This window comes from Nanorana parkeri, unplaced genomic scaffold, assembly GCF_000935625.1.
Source record: "Nanorana parkeri isolate BGI_ZX_2015 unplaced genomic scaffold, ASM93562v1 scaffold470, whole genome shotgun sequence".
Lineage (NCBI taxonomy): Eukaryota > Metazoa > Chordata > Amphibia > Anura > Dicroglossidae > Nanorana > Nanorana parkeri.
In genome coordinates, this window is record NW_017306738.1 from 609,952 (window position 1) to 632,808 (window position 22,857).

Sequence of the window (22,857 nt, forward strand, 5' to 3'; positions counted from 1 at the left end):
TGGGGGGGGGGGGGGGGGGGCGGAGCTATACCCATCCGTATGCTGTCATGTATTGGCGTCAGGAATTGGAATACGACCAATAGGTAAGTATTCAATTTTCCGTTTTCCTGACACCAAACAGGGCAGTATACTGATGGGGGGGAGCTATACCCATCCCTATGCTGCCATGTATTGGCGTCAGGAAAATAAAATTTTCCGTTTTCTTGTCAATTGAGGGGCACAGGAAGTCTTAAACCTTCAGGTTATACTTCTGGATGCTAGCAAGCCAAAAAAAAAAATGTAGGCCAGCCAAAGTTATACCCTCCCCAACTACCACCATGCCTCTATTTTTTGCCAGTGTCCTAAGAGGTTGGACGCCTTTTCGTCATTGCTGTTGCAAAGACTAACCTTTAAATTCTTTCTAGCAATTTGTTTTCTCTTTTTCAATTAAGATTTTACTACTTTGACTGCTGCTAGTGGTTTTAGTTACAGACTTGCAGCTGTCTGCCGTGGTCATCACCAGCCTGGCTTTTGGACTGCATCTCGACTGGACCCCACTGGACTGGACGATTGATAGGTGAGCCTGGGACTGGGAGCAACCTTTAGGGTGCTTTTGTAGTCTAGTTTTGGTTGTTAGCTGTGGAGCGCTCTCCAGGTCCAGAGTCACTGAGATTACCTGTGCCTTGTCCTGTATTTGAACACTCAGATATTTGCCATGGAAGGGGCTAACGCTGTGGGATAGAGCTTGCTCTGGGTGGAAGGTCGCTCTCTCTGACTGAATCACTCAAGCTCTTATTTGATGAGCTGGAGGTGTCTCCATCCACTGCTTTTTACTCCTATTGTCTGCCGCATACAATGCTGTTTTAACACATCTCTCTGGGTGGGTTAATAGCACCTGCTAGCTCCAAGTCATGCAAATGCAATTAACACCTTACCTCCATGAGGTCTCTTACCCCATGCTGGTTATGATGAACAGAATATGTTGACTGGAACAACATTCAACTTATTTATTCCCACACAATTTGATGTACATTTTGTACATCAAGTCATTCTGAATTGAGAAAGCTGGTCTGATGACCAGCGAAATGTTTTCAAAAAAGTTCAGTTGCCTTGATTAATTTTCTACAGATATTCCATGACCTGGATGAATGAGAACCTTCACACAGGGCTGTAGCTACCATGGGATGAGTGAGGCACTCGCCTCAGGCACAGCTGAGAGGGGACGCAGCCAGTGCCGGCCTGGCTGCATCCCCTTGCCTCTGTTGCCATGGCGAACACAGGGCGCCATTGGCAACAGGAGCGCCAGGCGGCCAACACAGCTGCGCCTCAGCAGGGAGAAGAGGAGCGATACAGGCTCCAGCTTTTGCTCGGATCCCCGCTGCTCTCCCCCACCTGTATGGGCAGAGGAATCTGTGTCTTCCACCTATTTTCCTATATTCAAAAGGGAAATGTCAGGGGTCTGTTTAGACCTCTGATATCTCCTCAAAGCCCCCCAACAGTAAAAAAAACAAAAAAAAAATGAACGAAAAGAAAATGTCAAACGAAACACATTTTTATACTATTTTGGATTTTGCCACCTACGCATTCTGTTCATGAGCAGACCATCCTGGAGGCGGGGCGCATGACGTCACATATCGCACACTTCTGACTGGGGGCACAATTTTTTGTTCTTGCCTCGGGAGCAAAAGGAGCTAGCTACGGTTCTGCCTTCACAGACATATTACTCCTAAGTTAGAAGAGACCTTTTTGGCTCTTATTGATGCGACATACACCACTCTAAAGTTAGAGGATCCTCCTGTTGATTTTACTAGTGCAATCTCTTATAGGACCCCCTAAGGCCACAAAGACCTTCCCTTTGTAGTCACTTCTTCAGGTGTTTCTTTACGAGGACTGGAAACACACAATAGGCTCCCCCTAAGACCTTGGAGTCCTTGGTACCCATTTGGTAAGGACTTTGTTGACAATTGTACACTTTAAGGATTGTGTTTGGCTTATTGGGGGCCTGCACTCTACATGGGACATGAATTTCCAGAAAGGGTGGAGGGATAAGGGGGAACAAAATGACCTGGGTTGTCTGGTGTCAAATAAACCAAATCCTGCCTGGCTGTCATTTTGGTACTTTGATATAAACTACGCAATATCGCTTACCTATACCAGCACAGAGCTGCCACGAGGAGTCCAGACACAGCAGTGAGACTGCAGATCACAGTCAGAGCTACAGAAGGGGACAGAAACGAATGAGAGTACAGAGGTGCAAAAGAGAGGTAACAGGTTTGCTTGGCAGCATTTCTGACCTGGTAGAAACCTGTCTGGCAGGGGAGGAGACTTGTTCATTCTTTGCTGTAGTTAAATATCACTTACAGGTATTGTCCCTCCCCCAGTCTGTGATTGGACAGTGAAAGGAGAAGCAGCAGACTGCTTCTCCTCCCATCAGAAAGTCCCTTGTTAGCACATGAGCACTGCAGCACAAATTATTGGCTCCCTGTGCTGCTTCGCCCAGTCTGGGCTCTGATCTACAGTGGACTGCATGTAAATTCAGATTGTTACTGCTTGCATTTTTAAAAAATACACTTAATAGGGTATTATTGAACACAGAGCTGCATTAATTTGTGTTTTTTTATATAGACCTGGAGTTCACCTCTAAATTTTGATTTCTAATACAGGTCAACAAAATGCATCATTATTATGCTATTGGTCCTTGTAAGACGCACAGCCCCACCTCTGTTTTGTTTAATACAGGAGCTGTGATTTATTGTAACACCCCATCTGATAATATAAAGAGGTTGTATGGAGCAGACAATACCTAGTGACATGGACTGGTTCATCTCCGACTTCCTTCTCCTGCCCATGTTCCTCACTTTTAGCTGTGGCGCGAAAGTTGCGGCAGCTGGAGAGGGGCTTCTTGTCAGCGTGGCGTTATGGAGATTTGGGGGTTTCATCTCCTGAGATGTAGCCTGTGCTGAGGCAGCAGTGTTTGTTGTGGTGACAGAAACTACACAGAACGAGATAAAGAAGAAGACTTATTGTTACAGCTTTGCAGAATATATATAATATATATAAAAATTGAAGCTGACATAATGGAGGCATGTTGCACCAAGTTCAGTGCCTCCGGTAGGTTCCTATGGCCACTACTTTTCCTTAAAGTGTATGTAAACCTTAACAATTCTTTTATTTGCTCCCTTTTGGTCTGCTAAATATACAATTAAAAGTGTTTTGTTATATCTGTTCGATAAGAGCAAAAAATACCGCCAGAAATCTTGTGAGCTGATAACTTCCTGTGCTCTCTACCTGTGAACAGGGAGGGTTACGGGGATGAGGAGGAGGGGCTATAGCGGGGATGAGGAGGATGAGGTTATGGAGATGAGAAGGAGGGGATATTGAAATGAGGAGGAGGGGTTATGGAGATGAAAAAGAGAAGTTATGGAGGTAAAGAGGAGGGGATATGAGGAGGAGGGGTTATGGATATGAGAAAGAGAAGTTATGGAGGGGAAAAGGTGGGGATATGGAGATGAGGAGGAGGGGTTATGGAGATGAAAAAGAGAAGTTATGGAGGTGAAGAGGAGGGGATACGAAGATGAGGAGGAGGGGTTATGGATATGAGAAAGATAAGATATGGAGGTGAAGAGGTGGGGATATGGAGATGAGGAGGAGGGGTTATGGATATAAGAAAGAGAAGTTATGGACGTGAGAAGAAGGGAATATGGAGATGAGGAGGAGGGGTTATGGAGATGAGGAAGGTGGGGAGGTGATGAGGAGGGTTCTGTTTAATCCATCAGAAATGCAACAGACAGTGCTGGCAACATGTCCATTGGAATTCAGAGCCTAAATACAGTGTTTTCATGTCAAACAGGAAGGTATGTGCACACTATGGGGCCTGTTTCCAACTATTCACCCTGACAATCTCTTTGAACATTCATTCTATGTGAACATTCTTAGTGTATTTTCTTTTCAGGTCAAATGTAATATTCTGAATAAACCACATTATGGTTGCTAGATGGAGCTGATGAGCATAGGAAAGAAATACTGCTTTCTTATGCTCCTTAGCTCCAACTAGTGGCTATAATGTGGTATTTTCTCAATATTGTATTTGACCTGACAACATAATTTAAACAATGGTTGTTTTTGCCTCCATTTACACAAAACAAATTTTTACAGAGATTTGCAGGGCGCTTGGCTTTGCACATTTTTTATAAATAGACCCCTGAGCATTCATAAACTCTCTTATCCCATTATTTCACATACCGATGTCTGTGGATATTATTCTGTGGCCTTTGGTCAGCCTGTACTCCTGAATAATGTCGATCACGGAATCTGGTCCTGTGAACTTTGTTCTGCTGCCTGCCGGAAAAGCAAAATGTGAAACCTGACCATTCCTAGCTTCACAAATTCACGGCAATTGCATTATGAAAATCTCCATATCAAAAACTTTAAGCTTAAGGTGAACCTGACCTAGCTTATAGTGTATCTAACAACAACAGTTTGAAGTTCAGTCACCTTACAGGGCCTTCAGGTACAGAGGTTAGTTTTCAAATGGGTCACTGTGTTCCAGTGGAGCTCTCTTGGATCTTAGTCCCATACTGTATATGTGGCCCTAAAATGTGAAGATTTGCTGTGTTATAGGGAACATCTAGTACTGGTATTTGTACTTGAGCAGTATCAGGACAAAAAGGTACCTCTTGTCTGGAATTCCTCCTGGAACATGGAAGTGCATTTCCTGATATGTGAGGGTACCTAGGTACTACTGTGTCTACAGCCTAATAGCTGCATATCTGCAATGTGAGCTCTAAGGCACTGCTGCCCCTGAAAGCTAGTTGCAGGAAATAGGTGTAAGATTTGGTGATGTTACTATTGTGCTGCTCACTGTTCTCCTTGCTGGAGGCTCTGAAAGAGAAAGCAAAGCCCTGCCTCTACCAAGATGGCCACCTCCACAAAAAGAGACAAAAAGTGCAGAGCAATGCAAGTCAGTAATAGGAAAAGTTAGGGGGGCAGGGAGACCATAGGCAATACTGGTGGCTAGTCCATTGTCCTCTGCATGACTCTGTTTTGCTCAGCTTCCTCTTTATCTTCTTCAAGAAAAAACCCCAATTGAAGTCTTTCTATTATTATTGTTATGCAGTCGGGCTGCATAATAAGTAAAGAATATTACATTTTTATCTGTTAGGTCTTAAAACTGTAAGAAGATGCCCTATGCTGGCAGCATAATCGAGAGCCTGACCGCTGTGCTTACACTGAGAGCAGCAATCCGGGTCTTCAGAGGTCTGACACTCTCTGCAGAGTACTACCGTTAACAATGCAGCGTTGAGCAGTGTTGTTACCGAAGCACCAATCAGATCTCTAAGGCAATATTTGATTGGTTACTGTAATGTAGTAACTTTTGGTCCTGAAAGGCTTTCTGACTTTAGCAGTCGCCATTGTTTTGTTCTTGTTTAGAAATAAGCAGCAAGCCCATGCCCAGTGGAGTTTTTTCAGTTAGGGCCCATTCACAACATAGCATTGCGTTTATTGCACGATACAGTGTGATTAACACACGCTATTGTGTGTGTAAATCACACTGTATCATGCAATAAACACAATGCTATCTTGTGAATGGGCCCTAGCTGAAAAAACTCCACACTTAGCGTGTGAATGGAACCCCGAAACACCTCCAAGCCGCCATGTACTGCAACACAAGGCAACACTTGGTACCATAATACTGTGCATTGTTTAGTGGTGAAAAAAAGAAGTGCATGCATTATTTTTTGCACTGCTTTGCAGCGTACCTACTCTGCTAATTCCTGGTATTGTGTCAAGATACAACACCGGGAATAGCAAGGAGGGTGCATTCTGCACAAAATGCACCCTCTTGCTCCAAGACTAGTGGCGCCTAGCGGAACCACCGGCTTCTGCAAACGCAGGGGAAGGACCCCGGCGCTGTGTAAGGCTGTGCTGTAAAATGCCTGTCTGATGCAGACAAGCATTTAGGGCAGCCTTACGTAACACTGGGGTCATTCTCTGCACATGTGAAAGTCGATGGGTCCTGCAGCAGGTTAGGACATCGGCTCAGGCTAAACAGGATTTCCATTCCTACATACAGCCTTCCAAAATGGAAATCTGGCTCTGGACCCACTGTTAGAATTTCACCTGATTCCTGTGGATCGGGTGAAATTCTAACAGCTTTAAGGTGGCCATACACTTTACAACCCTCGCAAGACTTCAGCGAGGGTTGTAAAGTAATCAAAAAAACGTACGATCTGCCCATCTTGGACAGGCAGATCGTACTTGCGATCATCGCAAGCCCGCCCCGCTGTGCTGAACGGGCAGTGTGCGGCAGTTATCTCAGCATCATGATTCAAACCAGCCGAAAATTGTACGATTCTCGGATGGTTTTCGAACATGCTCGAAATATTAAAGTCGTGTGACCGTACAGTAGAAACGGTCGCACGCCTTCCATACACTGCATGATTATCATACGATCCAGGATTTTCCGCGATTATCGTACGATAATCGTGCAATGTATGAGCACCTTAAGATACAACCTATCCATTACTAATCAAGCTTACCTTTAAATATACAACGCCCAGTCTGTGTCTCCTCATACAGGTGTCTGCAGGGGCCACAAACTATACTGCCCGGGGTACACGGCTCTCTCATCAGCAAGACGCAGTCCAGTTTACTTGGACAACGACTGTCCACTGTATGGAAATAAGGAAGATATTAGAAGATAAAAGGTGTCATCTCTGAGTGACCAGGTGGCGCTGATCCTGACTTTATATGAAAAGGTATGTCAAGGCAATTTGTCCCTGAAGACCCTCCAAGTACAGGAAAATAACTGTTCATCTGATCTTGAATATGGGTGTAACATGGTCAGAAAGGTAAACGTAGCCTTTAAAAAGATGGCAGCTGTTTATGATATAAAGCAAACTAAATTTTATTCAGTTTAAAATCTACTTTAATTAATTAGAAAATCGTATAGATTATACATTGCAGTTGCTGCTAGCAACCAATGATAATTCTGCATGGATCTCTAGCAGAAGTTCACTCTCCAGGTTAGCAACAATGGTTCTCATTTCTCATTGTGTGTTCAGACAAATTGTGTTGTCATAGCAACCAGATCCTTTCTCTCTAATACTCTACAAGGACAATGAAACAAGGGAGCCTATTTGTTGCCAATGGCGACAAGGCAAAAAACAGGGAAATGTGAATATAGAGATGGGTTGTCTGTTTTGCCGGGGATAATGGATTTTGTTTCTAGGGCAGATTAAATATTTGAGGATAGATCAAAGGAGGATATGTGCGGGCCGGTGACGAAGCCTTTTCACAGCTGGCTGCAAGCAATTTGCATTCATGCAAACGTGAGGTATGAGACGATTCCCGAAAATGGGACATATTTCAGCACATTGACATCGTACTTAAGGCCTATTAAGGGTCTGAACATTTTGGATGGTTCCATCACAATCATTCTTTTTCAGCAAAAATTGGAACTACACACGTGCTGCAAAGCTGATCTCTGGGCAAAAAGCTAAATACACAGATGACAGACATACAGTATAAGAGAGCTGTTCTATATGCCAAAAGATTTGTATTTCTGATCTCCGCTGCAGTTTAAGTAATATAACTAAGTCTCATCCTTGTGATAGGCCTGTTAAGGAGAAGCAGGAGGCTGATGAGCTCATCTCTCTGTCACTCTACTCTCGTCTTCTATCAGCATGCCCCTTTTTGCACTGAGCACTGTAGCACAGCTGATGGCAGTGGGCTGAACAAGAAAAATGCTGACCCCCCTCCCCGTCAGCAGTGGCGTCATAAGGGGGTTGCGGCCCGCACCCAGGTGACACCATTGCAGGGGTGACACCAAAATGACTGACAGTCATTTTGGTGTCACCCCTCTAAAAAGTCGGGCACTCGGTCATGGACCGAGAGCCCAAAAGTATCAGGAGGGGACCCGGCAGCATACCTCATCAAAACAGTCATTTTGGTGTCACCCCTCTAAAAAGTCGGGCACTCGGTCATGGACCGAGAGCCCAAAAGTATCAGGAGGGGACCCGGCAGCATACCTCATCCCGCCGGGTGAACGTCCCCTCCTCTCTCTCTGCTGAGAGTTCGTCGGGTGCGGACATGGCGGGGGGCAGCATGGATTTTTTCTTCCGTTGAGACGGCGAGCATTGTGATTGACAGGGATCTACATCACAATGCATACTAATAAAGGACTTTACAAACCGGTGTAGTGTGTTTATTTACTATTTTACTGTTTATTAGGTGAAATAGGGGTAACAACTACCCCTTAGTCATTCACGAGGGGGGAAGGCAGCATCTGAGTACCCCCTTCATTAAAGGGGACACCCAGATTCAGGTAAGCCCCCCTAACCGCAGACCCCAACAACCACCAGGCCAGGGTAGCAGGAAAGGGGCCCTTGTTCTCATCACCATGGGGACAAGGTGCTTTGCCAGGGGGTGTCCCCGGCAAAGCATGCTCCCCGCTCCCCATGTTAAGGGCATGTGCCCTGGTATGGTGCAGGGGGGAGTGCACAATCTCCCCTTTCCTGGTCTGCCAGGCTGCTACTTGGATCAAGGGTATGGTAAGGGATTTTAAGGGGACCCCGTGCATTTTTTTTTTTGGCATGGAGTCCCCCTTAAAATTCCTTTCAGACCCTTGGGGGGGACCCTATGCCATTTTTCTTTTTTTTTTTTTTTTAATTTTCAACTTTAAAAACAACCTAAACTCCAAATAGATTTGAATAGATCCAAATTCCAAAAGCGAAAACTTCGCATCGATCCAAGTTCCGAAAATATCGAACGGATCCGAATTTCAGAAAATGGAGAAAAACAAATAGAAATTAAACAAAAACTAAACAAAATTTTCAGCCGTGCTCAAGTCTACCATGACCTCTGGGAATCATGCCTGTAATTGCCAAAGTCTCGCAATGCCTCATGGGAATTGTAGTTCCACAACAGCTGGAGGGCAGAAGTTGTCCACCCCTTGTCTATTTGGATTGCAGTTGCCATGGTGCTGCACATGTGCTCAGCTATGACCTGAGCCATATAAGAGCTTTAAAGTTTGGTTGAGAGCTGAAATAAGCACACTGGCAACCTTGCCAGTTGGCACGCCTTAAAAGTAACTGTTTTGGGAGACATTAAACTGGTGGGCAAAGACTGGCAAGCTGCAATCTATTATAATTTTTTTTTTGTATAAGCTTTAATTATTTTTCTTCAAACATATACTAGGAATATGAGACTCTCAATGTAGGGTGGGGCCCAGCCTATCTCACCCTTGCTGGGCGCTCCTCCGCCCACGGCAAAAAAAGCATCCAGTGCCTTCCTCTGGAGGCGCCTAGAATTACATTATTCTCGACCAGCCTGGTTTACCGTAATTACCGTCTGTTTCCAGCGCACAATTTCCAATTAAATAAACCTGCCCTTGACTATAAATGATGTCACAAAAGGCCGAGCCATGTTGGGATGAACTTATCACATGTCCTTGTTATCCACAATGACAAGAAGCTTTTTACGTCATCGGAAATTTATTTCTGCAAGAGCCACCTTGGGTTTCCATGGAGCTTGACCGCCCGCCCGCCCATGCTGATACAAGCCGCACGCAACACAAGCCGGTTTAATAACATAACACATGCAAGCAAAAAAATGGACTTTAACTTATTAGATTCTGCATGAATGACATGTTTGCGTTTCCTTGGCAACAGAGTCTGGATACAGGAAATAGAGAGCAGGGTTAGAAGAAGATGAGGAGGGGATGGCGAGAGAGAGAAAGAGAAGAAGAGACAGCAAACAGGTACCCCACACCCGGATCATTATAAAATACCATCTTACCTGTCGCCGCCACAAGAAGGACGAGGACGCCAACGACCACCATCCTGTCTTTCGCATTAAAACGACCCCCGTCCTTAGCACACTAAATCCGATGCAGACGTTGCATCAATGATCCATTGACATTAACCGGCGGCTGTCCAGTACTACGACCCCAAAGTCACCCAGCTATGCTGATCGACTTACATTTCCGATGCCCGCTAAAAATATGCGTGCCAACATTATGCGGAGGATTTGGATATCAAATCTGCAAAATTTGCAATAAAATCTAATTAGCTAAGAACGGCATTGCGTGCGTCTGAGCAAATAGAGGTCTACTGTGATTGCTTATCTGCAAATGGTAACTGCAGATGCTAAAATGATTAAGTGTATTGGGTCATGAAGATTGCAAACAAATGGGAGCGCCAATCACAGCGACGAAAGAGGGCACGCAAGCCAAGATCACTTTTTCTACGTCTACTTTGCCTAAATTGTTGACTTTTTTTTGTTTGTTTTTGGTTGGTAAGTAAGTGCTCTGCGTGTGTCTTAATGGGTGTCTGATTTTGTTGTGTGCCCCCTGAGTAGTTTTCTCATCCTCCCCTATGTATGTGCATGTGTGGATGATGCTCTGTGTTGCGGTCCTGTTGAGGTATGTTTGTGTATCTCAGTCTCTGCGCACTGCTCTGGCTTTTATGAATGGAGGAGTGCGTGGGAGGGTGCTGTGTGTCTGTGTGCACAGAGACTTGTGTCATCCAACAGGCAGGCCAATAGGAGAGCCGTAGATAAGACTGTACAGACCTGAGTCCTCAGGTGGGGGCTCTGTGATCAGCTTTGTTAACTGCTGACAAGGATGTTAAACACTGCGAGAACAGAAATACATAAATAGAATTTAAACGCGTCGAAATGTTTTGTTTTTTTTCCGTTTCGGATAATTAGAGTAATGGAAGACTAGAAGGGGCAAGAAATAGAGTTTAGTACAATGTTGACAGTTTAAAAATACATTTAATCTTGGGCTGGCGCTGTAGCTTTTAGGGCCCATTTACACCATTTGCAGTGCGTTCCAGAACGGCAGCTGCTGGAACGCACAGCAATCGCTCACAAAACTTCCCCCTTCGTTCTGGGGCGGGAGCGGGCGTGGTGGTGCATTGAAGTAAATTCTGCATGCTCTATTTTTTGCGCTTGCAGTGGACTGGAACGCAGGCAATGTTTTGCCATGCGTCTGATCGCACTGCGGGCAGGGGGGTGTGGTTGCGGTGACATTGACTTCAATGCACCGCCAAACCCCCCCACCCCCCGCCCCAGAACGAAGTGGGAAGTTTTGTGAGGGATTGCTGTTCGTTCCAGTAGCTGCCTCTCTGGAACACACCACAATTGGTGTGAATGGGCCCTTAGCGCGGGGATCCCCTCATTTACCCCCTCTGCTCCGGCTGGGGAAATGTCCCCCCGGTGTCCACATGTCTAATGCAGGTCTACGAACCCTGCATTAGACGTGATGACGTTAGCACTCAGACCACCAGAGCCCAGGGGAGAAGAGGCTGTGGGGAGCCGTCTATCAACCCGGGGGGAGCCGGCAGGAACAGGGTTCAGGTAAGTAAATCTGCTTTACTCCAGCCCTTAGCCAAAAATGAGCACTTAACCCTTGCAGTGCCAGGATATTTTTTTGTTTGCCCAGAGATGGGCTTTAAGAGGTCTATTTATCAATGTTTTCTCCCATGTTTCCAATGGAATCGTGCATCAAAATCTCCTTGGGGGGAATTTATCAAAACTGAAGCAGACAAAATCTGGAGCAGATTTGCATTGCAACCAATCAGATTCTAGCTCTCATTTTCAAACCCCAACTGAGCAAACTGAAGAGAGAAGCTGATTGGTTGCCATGGACAACTGCTCCAGTTTCTGCCTGCTCCAGTTTTGATAAATTCCCCCCATTGTGTCTGTAGATCTTGAAGAGTCTGCAGATGAGGTGTGAGTACCTCGAAGCAGGACTTTCCTTTAGCATCGGACCTATAGATCGGATGTATGTGTATACAGCAGAGCGATTGAAAGGCAGGAATAATGCACTAATGATGACAAGAAGGCCAATGTTGTGCTGTCAGTAAAGAATAGAGTTGCGCTGGATGTGAGCGGACTCGGGGTGAATCATTCCATGCACTGAAAGCTCCATATAATACAGTAGCTGCGGATGCCATGGACACTTATTACTAACTGTTGATGGACACCGCATGACATTATTGTATAATAGAGAACGCATGCTGAATTAGACAATTACACTCTCTATTCTTAGACACAAAGTAGCATCCTTTTCACCAATGACTACAGCCGCCTGCAATCATTAGATGGGAGTCTGCACAATGTTATCACTGACAGATCTTTTGTACATTCTTTTTTTACAAATATCCACCTTTGGATCTGTCTAGCAGGAGGAAGAGGACACAAATAGGCTTGTGTGTACGGGTAATGACAAATAGAAAATAAGTGTTTTTGGATTTTTAAAAATCTTTAGGGTTGGATGAATCATTTTAAGAAGAACTCCAAGAAAATCAAATACTTACCCTCGCAGTGGGGTATTGCAAGGGTTAAGTGCATGTTTTGCCTGTGGGGCTCAAATAAACTATTATACCTACCTGATCCTCAGTCCTGTGGCGGTCAGTGCTCACCTCTTTTTGTACTACTACTCTTTTTGTACTATCGGTATTTTGCCCATAGTACCATTATTGGCCAATATGTTTCGGCACCCAAAATTTCAGTGCATTCCTATTAATAATAGGCTACAACAATTCTCTCTATCCTACGCAGTGGCAATACCCATCACCTAATGTGACAGAATCAAAACACCAAAATGTTTACCTCTTTGCCTATATCAAAATAATTGAATATCTTCAGAATGGAAACCAAGGACCTAACCACCCACCTTTTCTTCCATCGAAACCGGAACACTCTAGCAATGCACTGAAATTTTTGGGGGAGAATGAGTCGCAGCTTATTCATATGTAAATCGTTCCACCCACTCATATGTGAATATCACAGCCGAGAATATTTTCACTGGGGGGGCGGTAGCCACTATCTTGGTTATTTTGGTTTCCCCTGTCTGCCTGACATCTTGTGTCCGGGTTTCAGCTGCCATGAAACCCGGACACAACATTAAAAACCCGGACTGTCCGGGTGAATCCTGGACAGGTGGCAACCCTAACCTAGCCCAATAGGTTAGATAGGAAGCCCCATAACTATGTCAGATCAGCAACAGCTTTCTCCAAGGTTTCTCCCACAAGTATACACTTCGGAGGACATTTGTCAAAGTGTTTGCGACTTTTTTCTTCAAAAATGATGCTAAAGAAATGCAATTGAACTTGACCGCTTTTGTGATAATCTTCCATTACTAAGTCCGACAGACTTTTGTATCCATAATTATACATAGAATAGTCGCAATCTTGAGAAGCTTTTCTGAGGACTTCTTAATATAGTGCAGTGCAAATAATGCACCATTCTGCTTCTCATCTGCCTGCATGTCTATCCCCCCTTGTCATATTGCTATTCTCTCTTACCAACTCTTAATGGTCTGCTTCCTGTCCCCCCAACATTTCCCCCAATATTAAGAAAGCAGTTTTCCTGGTCATGACTCCCAGCATTCATAACACACCTTCCACCTCCTCATGTATTATTTCCCCTCCTCTTTTAGTTTATAAGCCCTCAGGGGCAGGGCCCTCCTTACCATCTTTTCTTGAATTGTATTGCAATTGTAATGTCTACCTTATATTGTAAAGCGCTGCGCAAACTGTTGGCGCTATATAAATCCTGTATAATAATAATAATCCCTTCCATGCAGAACACTTTTCCCCTATCAATCTCTCTCTCCTATCATGCAAAAATAACACATCATCTTGGCTCCCCCACCTTCCTTAGACAGGATGCACCTTTCCTTACACCTCCCCATTCCCAGACATAACTCATTTCTCATAGCCATCTACACCGTCCTTTACACAATGCACCTCTCTTGTTGAAAGATCTGTGAAAGGGTGGTGCAGTTGTGTGGGTGGAACCATGCTCAGCTGTGCCATTTAAAAAAAATCAGAGCAGCCTGTGGGGGAGAAGAACCCTACAATTCAGGTGAGAGGGGGGGGGGGTTTGTTACACTCTGAATATGAATGCAACATGGTTAAAGCCTTTAAATGATATAAATCAGTCTTCTTTGCTTTTCAGCCCCTGTCAAATTTAGGTTGGTCTCAACTTTCATGTATATACTGTATATAACTGCACCCATAATAAGATGTCTTTCATATTGCATATCATATGCATTTCCTTAAGAACTTCTTAGTTCAGTGGTGATGCCAATTAGGGATGCACCTATACTGGTATTTCGGAGTATCGATATTTATCTTTTAATACTCGCCAACACCGAGTACTGGTACTTTTTCTAACATGGAGCCGGCTTCTGGAGCAATCGAGAAGCCGGACGGCAGGTAATAACACGTCGCCTGGCTTCCTGATTGCCAGGGAAACAGGCTCCATGCTGTGTGGCTGGCTCGATGCTAATCGGCCGGGAAGCTGGCTTTCCAGCCAATCAGCATCGAGCCGGCCAAACAGCACGAGGACGGCTCTCCAGTCCGTTCCGCAAGTCAGAGCGGGGAGGGGGGAACCCCTGCAGGGAGCTTTGAGTGACAGTCGCGGCTCTCTGCAGGGAGATGATCGAGAAGTGAGCGAACGACGGTATTTGTACGCTCACTTCCCGATCTATTGCGCCGACGTGTGATAGTCTCATTGTCACACGTCGGCTCGAACTATGAGGTTGAGTTAAAATCACTCACCTCATAGTTCTCCTCTAAGTGTTACGGCTGCATTCATTTTCTTTTTTTTCTGTAGGTCTGACTTATACAGCCATATAACATTCACGCAGGATAATGCTGGCAGCAAGATCCTGCATAAAAAGTGGTCCATACTGTATTTTAAGTCATACAGACGTACACAGGCTTATGTTAAGTCATTCCGTGCATTCCCCACCGCCCCTGCTTACACTGATATTTATATCTCGCCCTGGATGCATTATTCATGTGGCAGCACTGAATGCGCTGAATGATCCAATAATAAGGTCCATTTATGCTGTATGCATGTTTCCACACACATTTACATGTGCACAGTGTAGAATATAATCAAAGTTGGACCGCGCATGCAGAATTTACTTGTTATGGCTTATGCAGCTACACACTAAGAACCAAAACAGTATGAATTGGCCCAATTAATTACGGATCGAAACCAGGGGCATCCCGAGGCCGGGTGTCACCCGGAGCAGAGACCAGGTGACACCCCGTCGGGACATCATCGCCCATGCGCGAGATGTCACTACGCACATGCGCTATGACATCATTGTGCATGCGCGGCCATCTAATTGACGCCTGCCGGCGGCCGTCTTGGTAATGGTCGCCGGCAGAGAGAGAAGGGGACGTTCACCCGGCGGGATGAAGTATGGCGCCGGGTCCCCTCCTCTCTCCTGACACTGTCAGGCTCTCCGCGCATGACCGAGTGCCCGACTTTTTAGAGGGGGTGACACCAAAATGACTGTCAGTCATTTTGGTGTCACCCCTCCAATGGTGTCACCCTGGTGACGCCACTGGTATGAATGCAGCATATTGTACACTTGTGTGCATGAGCCCTTATTCTTACTCACTGCACGGTCTCCATGGAGGAGCAGTGTTCTCACCACAGGAAAGGAAGTGAAGTGTGTCAGGACTACAGAACTCCTCCCCCTTTCCATTACATAAAGAGGAGGTTTTTGGTAGCTCACAGAGGTAACCTGGGAAGGGCTGATAACACTGCAGAGTGCACTGGATTTCGGGCAGAACTTTTATGTTAATATAACATAATTTCTGATGGTATAGACCTGGGTTAGGCAACCTCGACACTCCAGATGTTGGGGAACTACAAGTCCCGTGAGACATTGCAAGACTCTGACAGCCACAGGCATGACTCCAAAAGGCAAAGGCTTGATGAGATTTGTAGTTTTAGTTCAGGTAGGGGGCTGAGGTTAACTACCCTTGATATAGACCACATATGTTAATTACAAGGCCCGCTACAAGATTCTCTTAGGCCCGCTAGTCCTGAGCTGTGTACCAACAAGCAGGGTCCATTTTTATTTTTTCACTAGCCGGCGCTTGGAGTGGCAATTCAGCCGGCCACTCTCTAAGGACCCCACACCTCCACGTTTCAGCACCTTCCTCTTCTCGCCGGCATGTATGCCCTCGGCCACACCTCCCTCCTGGGCCGCAAGTGTCTCATCGCCAGCACATACCTCTGCCTCAGCAGTTCGTGGTAAGTCCCGCTGTGCGTATCCGGGACTGACTGACAGGAGTGTCATATAATGGACAGGGACTGCTGACACTTGTAGTGCCCTCAGACGGGACTGTCATATGATGATATGGCTATCCTGGTGTCCTGTGTGTGAGATCACTAAAAGTGTCAGCAGTCCCTGTCCAATATATGACAGTCTTGTGTGTGAGGGCACATTACATGGACAGGGACTGGTATCACTTGTAGTGCCCTCACACACAGGATTGACATATAATGGACAGGGACTGCTGACACTTGTAGTGATCTCACACACAGGACATTAGGACTGTCATATAAAGAAGATATGACTGTCCTGTGTGTGAGAAATTTGACACCCCTGATATAGACGAAAAGAGAGCATATAAGTGTATTGTAAGAGTTTTTCACTTCAGCTTCATCCGATACATTAATCCCAATTTTAAATAAAATAGGGAAATGTTAATACATCTTCCAGGATCTTACTGCTGCCTGGGACCGCACTGGGCTGATTTCCTCCCACTTATTCCAGTGACACCGGGCTTAGAAATGATAGCAACGGGGACACTGGCACACTACATCGCAGACAGCAGTAAAAACTAACAAAAGGTGTTATAAATTGCTTATTTATAGAGATATACTCATTTTGTTGCTCTCCCTACAGGAGACATTTCCCATCACTTCAACAAGTGAGAGGAAAACCACAAACAGTGACATATATAGCAATAAAATACTAACAAGGTATTTGTCCAGTCCCCCCTCTGACCTAAGCTGAAAACTTTTGCTGTATTGAACATTATAAGCTCTTTGTACAAACAACGCATGAAAGGTTAGATGTATTTTATAACATTTTATTAGAACAAAAACGTAAAACATTTACGGAAACACTTTCAACCATGTGTGCTATCTTCTTGTTCATGCACAAATAAGACAACAAAACAGAAAGAACAGTAAAAAAAAAATAAACTGGTAAGAAATATTTAACTGAGAAATGTCTTTGAATTCAAGTCAACAGTATTTTGTTTATACTGCAGGTTTAACGAACCATAGTGCAGTAACAGTCCAGTCTTACAGTAACAGAGTGACTTTTAATCCACTTCCTCAATGGTAGGTCCGGAGCTGCTGCCTGGAGCACCACAGCCTGAACCTGGCATACCTTCTGGCATGCCACCCTGGTACAGCTTGGTAATGATGGGTTGGCACACCTTCTCCAGTTCCTTTTGCTACGAAAGGCCAGTGCTTCATGTCAGACTGCACCACGTGATCATCAAAGTGCCTGCCAATCAGCCTCTTGGCGTCAAAGACGGTGTTCTGGGGGTTAAGAGCCACCTGGTTCTTAGCAGCATCTCCGACCAGCCTCTCTGTGTCAGTAAAGGCCACGTAGCTGGGGGTGGTGCGGTTCCCCTGGTCGTTGGCGATTATCTCCACCTTGCCATGCTGGAAAACCCCCACACAGGAGTAGGTGGTGCCCAGGTCAATGCCGATGGCCACACCTTTCGATGCCATGTTGTCAGACGGAAGTATCAGTGGAGTCTTGCAGTGAGGTAGCCGGGATGGAGGATTCTTTCTGCTGTATTTTTCTCAGTGATCGGAGGTAGCAGCCTGTGTTACATTCGCTGTATAGCCGCTGTGCTCGCTCTCTCCAAACGTCACCCGTCAGTGTAGAGTAGATAATAACTATCGCCCCAGTATACGAAGCCTATATATATTCGCCTCCCGTGTGGTTACGTCACGCCACCTCCAACCAATCGCAAAGCTGTCCTCGCTATGTTGTTTTCGTCACTTAGCAACATTCCCGAAGCTTCCGGAGACTTCCCCCGCAGCCAGCCAATCGCCAAGCACCCGAGACGCAGAACATTCCCGAAGCTTCCAGCTCGAGAGAGCGCCGTCCAATTAGCGGCGGTGGGCTAGTCAATGAAGAGAAGCTTCTCGACGTTTCCAGGCGGAGCTGTCAGTCACGCTGCAGCTTGGCCAATCAGTGCTTCGAGGGGGCGGGGTTAAGCGCTGGACGAGTCTAGAATTCTTCACAGAGTGACGCAGCGGCTTTGGCGGAAGAAAGAACCATATATGGTAAAAAGTGGGCGGCTCACCCTGCTGGTCAGCCTTCACTTATACGAGTGGTGTAATGTTATAGTCCTATAGGGAGAGGGGTCATTGGATTTAGTTCAGGATCATTGTGCTGTATTTATGCTGAAAGATGACAGCACTTCGTCATGTTATTATGATAGTGACGTGATATTAAACTAGCTTTAGACATATAGAGCTGGAGTGGGCGCACTCCGGCTCTCCAGCTGTTGTGGAACTACAAATCCCATGAATCATTGCAAAATTCTCACAGCCACAGGAATAAAACCCAGAGACAGATGCATCATGGGATTTTTTAGTTTCACCACTAGTGATGGGAAGTTCGGATCTTTCAAATAAATCGGTTCGGCTGACAAGCCAGTGAACCGAAGCTCAGGAGCTGCCTGAGCCTTCATAGAAGATCTGAATCAGAGGACTCTGATTCAGAGAAGGGTGTCAGGCAGCTCCTGGGGTACATTGATCCTAACGATGTCAATAAAGGTGAAACAATGTTAAGTGAAATAAAATAAATAAAAACTAAAACCAAAAATTGTGTATTAAAGAAAAAAAAAACATTTATTTTTTTTGTAAATGTGTAATTATCTGCCCCACTGTAGAGGTCATGGTTGTCGGAACTAAACAAATCCAAGTATCCAGGGGTGTGAAAAACTCAGGACTGGACACTGGAGGGGTAAATAATATCATTAAAAAGGAGGTTTAAATTTATTTTTATGGTATTAAAAAAAGACCGCTCTCTCATTTTATTATATAGCTACTGAATGAGACAGATGTTTCAGAAGGGATGCCTGTACCTTTAACATATATATATATAAATATATATATCTCCTTGAGAAGCCAATTTGATCCTAAAGGGTTAAACCATAAATCTGAATGAGGATCTCCTCTAATCTAAACTATCTCTGTCCCTTATCACAAGTCTTTAACTCAAATAATCGAAAGAGTTTACTGAGTTAAAGCATCAAATGAGTCTACTAACTAAGTAAACTCATTCGATTATTTTAAAGGAGAACTATGAGATGAGTGATTTCCACTCACCTCATAGTTCTAGCCGACCTGTGACAATGAGACTGTCACAGGTCGGCTCAGTAGATCGGGAGGTGAGCGAACATATACCGGCGTTCGCTCACCTCTCAATCCTGTCACGGCTCTCTGCCGTGACAGGGGAGAGGCTGGATTCCCCTCTCCCCGCTCCGATCTGCCAGCGCTGACTGGCGGAACGGACGGGGGAGGGGGCGGGTACAGCTGGCTCTGCCTCTAGATAGGCAGAGCCAGCTGTCACTCACGCAGCTGGGCGGATCCCGTCAACTACGTCGGGATCCGCTCCAGGTGCGGCGTCTCAGTATACCGCGAGCTGTAGCTCGCGGTATACTGAGCATAGGGTGATGGGAGGACGCTAGTTTGTGTCCTCCCGTTACCCTAAGGAGAACTATGGGGAAAAACACTGACCCCATAGTTCTCCTTTAACTAATAGATTCTTTCGATTCTTGGCCTCAGCCGACTCATATGATTTAGACTCTGTGTACTGTGACTCAGATGTGATTGGTTGCAGGGGTGGGCTGGAAGGGGAGGGGCTAGCAGAAGCCTGCCTTTCACTCTAGGGTCATATTACAAGCACCGCTAGCTAGAGTCTCTGCTATATATCACACTGAGCTGCTGCGAACGGATCAGCTCACTCAGCTGAATTGACTCCACCAGTTCAATGAACTGGACATCTCTATTCACCACAGCTGGAGGGCCAATGGTTGCCTATCCCTCATATAGGGGATTATTTACTAAAACTGGAGCAGCTGGAATCTATAGCAGTTGTCCATGGCAACCAATAGGCTTCTCTCTTTCATTTTCAAAGCTTGACAGAACAAACTGCTGAGTGGAGCTGATTGGTTGCCACGGACAACTGCTCCAGATTCTAGCGATTGATAACTACAGGGGAGTTTAGGTAAGGGGTGGGCAGCTCTAGCTGTGGTGGAACTACAAGTCCCATGGGGCATGGTAAGATTCTGACAGCCACAGTCATGACTAGCTGAGGAATAGTTATGATGGCATTTGTAGTTTTGCTGGCTGGAGTGCCGAGGTTGCCTACCCCCGGTTTCCTATGTGCCTTGTCTGCTCCACAATGCAGTGAATTGCGTTAAAATGCAGCATGTATGCATTGTAGCACGATACAACACACATCAAGGGTTCGTTTACACCAGATGCAGTGCGTTCCGGCCAGAACGTACTGCATAGCATTGCGTGGTGGGGGCGGCCCATTGAAGTGAATGGCAACGTAGCCACGCCCTCGGCCGCAATGCGATCGGCCGTACGGGATCGCAAGGCACATTGTGCCTGCGGTCCGATCAAAATAGTGCTTGCAGCATTTTGATTGCACCGGACTGCAGGCAAAATGTGCCTTGCGATCCCGTGTGGCCTATCGCATTGCGGCCAGAGGGCGTGGCCCACGGTGCTATTCACTTCAATGGCCCGCCACGCCCCCTCCTGCCCCACAAAAAAGTGAGCCGGCCGCAGAGTAGTCTGGCCAGAATCGTCCGGAACGCACTGCATCTGGTGTGAACGAACCCTACAACACACGTCAGCGCAATGTACAGGAACTAAAGGAAAGAAAAATGTTACTTTGACTCTTCCAGGAAATAGCACTGAAAAATGGTCAACAATGCATGGCAATGTGTACAAAAAATGCATGTTAAAGTGGAACTACACCCTCCTATCCTTTGCAGGAAGGAAGCATCTTGGCCTTTATTTGGCTTGCAGTTGTCATGTGATCAGTTATGACACCAGCCATTGGACGGCTTTGTAAGCTGACATAAGCACACTGGCAACCTTTACTTTGATTACTAGAGCCAAACCTTGTAAGAAACTGAGGATACCTGTGACAACTGTCTAGGAGGGGATTTCCCTCCGATTGGAAAGATATCCTTTGACTTCCTGTTAAGTCTGTAGAACAGGAAGTATAGGGAAATCTCCCTAATGAGACACAGATGTCAGAAAAAATGTCTACAGAATGGTGGATAGGTGGGAGCCAGGTGCAGTGTGTGTGTTCAGTGACACTGAAATTGCACCTGGCTCCCACCTGTCCACCATTACAGTGACACTGGCAGTGCCTGTAGGTGGTAGTGCATTGTCAATGTTACTGGAATGGTGGACAGGTGCACATACCTTTCCACTGACACCCACAGGCACTGTAAGTATCACTGGAATGGTGGATAGGTGACAGTGTCTCTGGAAAGGTGTGTGCCTCCGGCCTATCCTCCATTTCAGTAACACTAACAGTGCACCTGACTGCTACCTACAGGCAGTGTCAGTGGAATGGTGGATAGGTGGGAGCCAAGTGCATACACCAACCATTTCAGTGATACTGACTGCATATACATACATACATACATACATACATACACTTCCTCATCTGGCGGCATGGCTGGTCTCCAGATCTCAGCAAAATCGTGGGGACGACAGCAGCCTCCAACATCGCTGAAGGCACCTCTTCATCCTCCTCCTTCTCCCGCCCACTGCTTCTCCTCCCATTGCCGGGACAAGGGCATCTGGTCAGTGGACACAATAGTAACCCCCAGTATTGGTGTCAGTGGCAGGGATCTCAAGTCTCCCTGATGTTCAGGGAGTCTCCCTCTTTTGGACAGCAGCTCCCTGATGTTCGCGAGAGAGGCATTTTCTCCCTGAAAGGTTTACTCTGAGTAAACCTTTCCGGTAAGCTATCAGTGGGTAAAGTTTCAGAGTGAGGCTTGCCTCCTGGAGGAAGGTCATGTGATCTCTAGAGTAGCCTCAGAACGAGGCTTGCCTCCTGGAGGAAGGTCATGTGATCTCTAGAGTAGCCTCAGAACGAGGCTTGCCTCCTGGAGGAAGGTCATGTGATCTCTAGAGTAGCTTCAGAACGAGGCTTGGCTCTCAGAAGGAAGAAGCTACTTGCTGCACAGAGAGGGCGGACATAGACTACTATTGAGAGCAGGTACAGGCACTGCTGCAGGGTTGAGAGAGTGCTGTTTGTGGATAATATAGAATCAATTATATGTCCTGGTTGTCTAGTTATAGAGAACATTTATTTCATTTGCTGCCCATAGCAACTAGTCAACTGTGTATCAGGGACTTTACTCCTCAACGGTTTAAAAAAAAGGTATTGGGCTGTCTAATAAATTGTGACCTTTACACTGACAGATACTTGAACATCAATTCACAAATTGTATGTATGTATGTATGTTCTGATGACGGCCGCTGTAAAAAAAAAACCGAAAAAACTGAAAGGGCACCTCCCTAAAATGAGACGGCAACCTCCCTGAAATAAGGTTTTGCAGGTTGGGATGTCTGCAGTGGACACAATAATAACCCCCAGCATTGGTGTCAGTGGCAGTGGTGGAACTACCAGGGTCGCGGCCGCGACCGGGCCCTGGAGTTCGGTTACTTGGAGGGGGCCCAGGACAGGAGGAAGGGGCCACTGGTGACCGTTGATTACCAGTCCCGGGACCTCTTCCTCCCGTCCTGGGCCCTACATGCTTCACGCTGCTCCCCTCATCTTGTTCCGGGCGCAGCGTGAAGCATCATCCAGCCGGGCAGCAGCCAATGAGAGGGAGCGGTGTAATCCCCGCCCCCTCATCACACAGAACTGCCGCCAAGTGCCGAATAGAGCTGCTGCGGACACGAAGGGGGAGACAGGGAGCTGGAAGTATCAAGGAAGGTGACATGGGGTCCGGGAGCGGAACGGAATGAAGGGGGAGATAATGG

The 22,857-nt window shown here is 46.1% G+C and overlaps 2 protein-coding genes across 3 annotated transcripts in view; both read right to left on the reverse strand.

Moving 5' to 3' along the window:
* Positions 1–9,966, reverse strand: part of NPDC1 (neural proliferation, differentiation and control 1) — a 14,055-nt gene extending 4,089 nt beyond the window's left edge. Inside the window, exons 1-5 of one of the 2 annotated variants that reach the window (XM_018560646.1) lie at positions 9,778–9,966; positions 6,519–6,650; positions 4,222–4,317; positions 2,783–2,971; positions 2,128–2,194 (exon numbers count right to left, since the gene is read on the reverse strand). In XM_018560646.1, the coding sequence (XP_018416148.1) occupies positions 2,128–2,194; positions 2,783–2,971; positions 4,222–4,317; positions 6,519–6,650; positions 9,778–9,820 (527 nt within the window). In that variant the 5' untranslated portion in view covers positions 9,821–9,966. Of the gene's footprint in view, positions 1–2,127; positions 2,195–2,782; positions 2,972–4,221; positions 4,321–6,518; positions 6,651–9,777 lie in introns of both variants that reach the window. The other variant, XM_018560645.1, reaches the window with a different exon arrangement.
* Positions 9,967–13,986: 4,020 nt separating this feature from the next.
* LOC108790401 (heat shock 70 kDa protein) overlaps positions 13,987–22,857 on the reverse strand; it is a 19,489-nt gene continuing 10,618 nt past the window's right edge. Inside the window, exon 2 of the mRNA XM_018560653.1 lies at positions 13,987–13,998. The gene's annotated coding sequence lies outside the window, so the exon portion shown is untranslated. The remainder of the gene's footprint in view (positions 13,999–22,857) is intronic.